This window comes from Bidens hawaiensis, unplaced genomic scaffold (assembly GCF_021521415.1).
Source record: "Bidens hawaiensis isolate Kalapana, Puna unplaced genomic scaffold, B.hawaiensis_p1.1 tig00041212_1, whole genome shotgun sequence".
NCBI lineage: Eukaryota > Viridiplantae > Streptophyta > Magnoliopsida > Asterales > Asteraceae > Bidens > Bidens hawaiensis.
Window position 1 is genome coordinate 68,539 of NW_027505706.1, and position 5,381 is coordinate 73,919.

At 34.1% G+C, this 5,381-nt stretch overlaps 1 protein-coding gene and 1 long non-coding RNA gene across 2 annotated transcripts; one reads left to right on the plus strand and one right to left on the minus strand.

The window, feature by feature from the left end:
• Nucleotides 1-426: 426 nt before the first annotated feature.
• LOC143614851 (uncharacterized) lies at nucleotides 427-1,443 on the plus strand. Its single transcript, XR_013150362.1, has 2 exons — nucleotides 427-478; nucleotides 1,175-1,443. It is a non-coding gene; the product is annotated as an uncharacterized LOC143614851 (long non-coding RNA).
• Nucleotides 1,444-1,524: 81 nt separating this feature from the next.
• On the minus strand, nucleotides 1,525-1,917 carry LOC143614846 (uncharacterized). Its single transcript, XM_077088169.1, has one exon. It carries the CDS (start codon nucleotides 1,915-1,917, stop codon nucleotides 1,525-1,527), a length of 393 nt encoding a protein of 130 aa, XP_076944284.1.
• Between the last annotated feature and the right edge of the window lie 3,464 nt (nucleotides 1,918-5,381).

Sequence of the window (5,381 nt, forward strand, 5' to 3'; positions counted from 1 at the left end):
GAAACTTGGCAACAACCATAATAATTGGATAAATGATTTTAATAAAAAAACAAATAAAACTAATAAAAAATTCTAAAGTTGTTAATTATATATAGTATAATTAATATAACGAAAGAGAATATTGATAGTTAGTTTAGCCAGCCACAATAGTGTTGTATATTCATTTTGCAATATGGGTCACAAATGCATCAAAGTAAAAGTCTGAGGACGTTAAGTGAAACTTATATTTCTTCATCGAACACCAGAAGAGAAAGAAGCATTTATTTCCCCCTTTGTTTGTTACGAAGCTTGAGCCATGATCTTGCTCAGGTACCTTACTCTTCTCTATCTATTTTCATATATATATATACATTCATTCATGTTTATACGCATCAATTATTATTATTGCAGGAGCGTCTCCTGGGGGCTGCCCTGGGAAGCGTATTCACGGAGAGACATCTACCGGACTCTTTCACACAATCAGCCTCCTAAATCTCCGGTAATATTTTACACAGTTATTTCAATATGTCAATTGTGATTGTGCGTCGTTATTTTGTATAAGTAATTGCAATTGTCTGATATGTTTACTTATACATACGCCAATCTAGGTTTCATAGTTTATAATACGGGTGTTCGGTAATCCAATCAGACTCGATAAATTGTTAGTTGATCTGAATCGCATTCGAATTTCTGATTCAAGTTTGGTTTTTAAATATTTATATGTGATTCAATTCCAGTTGTCGAATTTGGGAATTTAGATTCCACGGATTCAAGTTATGCATATTCTCACTAAATGTGTAAATAATTAAATCCCTAATTCAATAATCAGCTTTATTTTTATGCATTTGGTTTCTAGTTTATTTAGTTTTGTTACTTCGTTTAATGGTTTGTAGTTTCATTGTGATTTCTGGAGCAATTTGTCGAGCAGGGGTGCTCAATGTTCGAATCAGGCTCCGAAAACTCGAAATTTGAATCGGTTGGATTTGGGTTCAGCAATCGAAATTTGAATTGGATTGGAATCTAGCTTCAAACTTTCAAATCTCATTCAGATTCAGTAATCGACTCAAATTCAAATCCAGCTTCAAAACTTCAAAATTCAAATAATTCAATACGTTGGACACCCCTAGTTGCTAAGCCTGTTGTTTTGTAGATTTTGAATAAATTTGATGGTTTGAAACTTGTGTAATAATCACAGGTGAAAGAGCCCGTTTCTGGGAAGAAAATTGAAATTGCACACTATTGGAACAAATCAGTGGATCAGATTTTTGACCGGCTATTCAGGCTCTTAGTTCGCGGCGCTGGTAGATGTTTCATTACATAAACTTCCATCAAATGCTTGCAATGGCAAGCTAATGTATGTCTTTTTATGACTTGTATCTCACTCGTTTCAATCGTCATCGATAAATCAATGTTAAACTTTAACTACATTCATTAATCATTGACAACGAATTACATATTTGCATACATATATTATTCTAGATTAAGGAGGAAATTAAGAGTGATAGACAAGTCGTAAATTGCCTAAAACTTAGTTGTACTAGTACATTAAGCTGATGGTATAACTGTACTATTGTTTTTTCTGAAATTGGTCCGACGGGTTGTAACCACGTAGTAGGCACCCATGGCTAGGAGAATTAGAAATACAAAACCAAAAATTATAGCAGCAATGCATCCGGCTCCTACTTTGGCCCGGCCCGCTTTGCTTTCGTGTGCTAAAGTTGACTCAACCGTAGCAGCTAGAGGCAATGGTGAGCAGTTAGAGTATTCACAAGAGTGTAAAACGCCCAGTTGTTGATTCGGGTGGAAGAAACTATAAGCAGATGGTGATAATGCAATTAGGTTCTCGTGAGCTAGCCCGTGTGGGGCCCGATCTTGAGCTCCTAAAGTCGTGTAGAAGAGTAAGGTTAGAATGAGAAGATATGAAGTTTTCTGTGGCATTCTTACTTTCTTAGTATGTTGGTGTTCACTCAAAATCATGTGTTATATATAGTGGTTTGGTGCTTAGTTGTATATCCCTTAAATTCTGTGACATGAAACACTTTAGAAGAATGTGTGAGGGAACAAAATTATGAGTTTTAAGTTGTAGGGATGTATGAATGATGGTAAAATGACTTTTAACACCCCCATTCTGTTTATATTTTGCTATTTAGAAAGGGGTAGAATGGTCATAAGCAAATGGCATGTAGAAGAAGTCATGATAGTGTGTAATTATTTTTATTGTTAGTGTGAAACACTGAAACGCATGCTGGAGCTGAAACCAATAGTTATTTACTTATTTGTTTAGGCCTCATGAAAACATCATTTGTGCCTTTAATCTACACCTAACCTCTCTCACTTGACTTTTAAATCCTTGTGACTACATGGACCACTCGATTCGCCATTTGGTTCCTTGAAAGCATGTGAAGGAGGCACACTATGCTTCTCACTTTCCGATTCAATTTGCCATGAAGATATAAGCCATTTGACGAAGGAGCACTATTCTCGAATTTTCACCATATTGTAAGTTGATGAACCCAATGGAGATGCTGTAACATATTATGATACAATATAACATGTTATTTGAGTCAAAACCGAATACCCCTAGCACACACTTCCAAATGCTATTTTAATGTCATAAAAACAATGCTAGGAAATATTCTCAAAATGTCTATGTATAGGATATAAAATCTGTTTTAAGAGTATTGTGCTTCCATATAAAAGGATTCTAAAAGTCTAAAACCCTAGGATGATTTATTTAAGGAATGTAGGAAACTAGTGAGGACAATCTGTGCACTTGCACACATGTGCGTGTCTTGGGCGACGGATGCAATGCCACAATGTGATGCTTTGATGGGCGCCCTTTGCACGCTGTGAGCAGCCTTTATATTTTCTTACAGGCTTGGTCAGAGATAGGTCAAATGGTTGCACGTGTTTAGACTCGGTTCGTGGTTTATAGGGTCACGATACAATTTAGACCTTTATATTTTCAATTGGCTTGGTCAGAGATAGGTTAAATGGCTGCACCTTTATAGAACGGTTCGTGCTTTATAGGGGTGCTAGATTGTAAAGTATAGCGGTTCAATTAACATGGGTCACAAAAGGGCAGCGTTGATATTTATGGTTGCCTTGGATGGTTCACGAATGGTTGAAAGGGAAGGATCACACAGCTCAATGAAGAGCCATGTTGGTTTGGCCCATAGGTGCCAAGTATCACATTTTGGCGATTTTACATTGTTCTTCGTTGATCCGTGAGCCTTATCGATTGCCAAGAGTCATTTAAGTTTACAAAGGCGCCACCAATGAACCATCACATTGGTTTGGTTCAATATCACTCCAAAGGTTGTGACCTGTCAAGAATGCTCTATATATATTAAGCGAGTCTCACACAGCAGCTAAACAACATATTGTCACTAACAGATTGTATCACGAATAACCCATTAGGCTGTTAACTCTAATTCTCTAATATACGAGGTTGCTAAATAATCATGTTAGAATCCGGACATGATTCTTTAGTTACTTGAAATCCTTGAAAACCCGGTTGTTTCAATAGGTTACCCTCTTCGAGTCGAGATGAAACCAACTTAACCTAACTAGAAGCAATACGATCATGTATTTATATCATATGATCATTAAGCTAGTCTGGATACTACTAATATGTACAAAAGAAATAGCATGAGTGATTTATTTGCAATTAATTTGAAATATAAACAATAATTTATTTTTCAAAATGCTTCTAAATGTTTTTTCATTGTTGTCACTTGTTATATTTCATGTATATAAATATAACATGAAATAACATTGTTCTTTATGCCACCTGGAGGTTGGTGGTGAATGATTATGCCACCACATAAGCATTCATATCCAACTCACCACATTATCTCTATGGGATTGCTTTTGATTTCTTTATTAATTATGAGTGTTGATACCACTTGATAAGAAAGTATCACTTCATTTTTTTAGACTCTGACAATCCACATTGGACTTTGAAGTTTTGTTTTTATTTTGTTTATTAGTTGTCTTATTTGTATTTTAAATGTAAACTATTTTATTTATAATTCTTTTGAATATGAAAGAGTAATGAATTTCAATTATAAGTATTACAACCTCTAGATATTGATAAACTTTCAATAATATCAAAGAAAGATTTCGTGTGGTGACAATTAGCCAAATTAACTTTAGACAACCATGGTACCTTTTTATTAATATTAACGTACGATTTTGCATAAATATTTACCCACAAAAAAATAATGCTTCTTCCCAAATTTGACGTCATATGGTTACAGTGACAAAAAAAAAAATAACTTAATCAACGAACACATTAAATCCCATAAATTGTCTAGCTATTGAAAGGGGCATGAGTCAGACAAACATTACGCCAATTTATAAAGAGAGAGAAGTTGTTTCCACTCCTAGTTCCAAAAACAACTATATATATAACTAAAAATATATTAAAATAGAGAGCTGCAAAATAACAAAACAAGTGGTGAAAGAGTAATATGGTAAAATAGAAACATATATAACATCATATAACCTAAAGTATATGAAATTCTAAGACCCCAACATCATAACACCCTAATATCCAAAAAAAAGAAAAAGAAAATCGAAACTATCACATAACATACCATCTATACAAATATTAAATATATAAAATCGATTTTCTCCAGACGGGACCGCAGCTTGTGCTAGTGACATTCCAAATGTTAAAAGATTATGATTAAAAAATAATGGAAGCAAATTTCAAGATAGGCTTCTTTTTCTAAGGAGAATTTTGTGACTCCCACTACAAGGTAGTAGCTATTCTGTGATTAAGAGTTTGTCTTATACTTCCGGGTGTACATAAGAGACTAAGAGCATCTCCGACGTAATGGTTTTTTGCAAGTTCGGATCAACGTGGATGTAGGCGGACAAATGAAAATAGGCTTCTCCCAATATGGGGTTGAAGTATGGTTGTTCCACTTTTTGGTCCGTGAAAGCAACCCCCTGCGAGCGGGAGTCGTGAGACCCTCCCCTCTCACAATATATATTATAATATGAATTATAAATATATATAACATTTTTATTGAGGTTTGTGAGACCCTCCCCTCTCACTTACAATATATATTATAATATGAATTATAAATATATATAACATTTTTATTGAGGTTTATGAAGGCTTGATAAATAAAGGTTCGTAAGTTATAACAGGGTTACTATATGTTATTCAATCTTCTATTAATAGATGTTATTGTTGTTTAAAAAAAGGTTATAGTTATTGTTTATATTGTCTATTCTAAACACAATAAGGAAGGTTCTACCTATAAATAACTCGAGAATAGATTCTCAATCCATGGATAATGAAGTTAATTCCGTCCACAATTAAAAAAGTCTCTTACATCATGCTTAAATCAACCACAATATTACAATAATAACGTTAAAACGACATA

Bases quoted from the DNA above. Each gene is read 5' to 3' on its own strand.
- LOC143614846 (XM_077088169.1), bottom strand. From the start codon at position 1,917: ATGCCACAGAAAACTTCATATCTTCTCATTCTAACCTTACTCTTCTAC.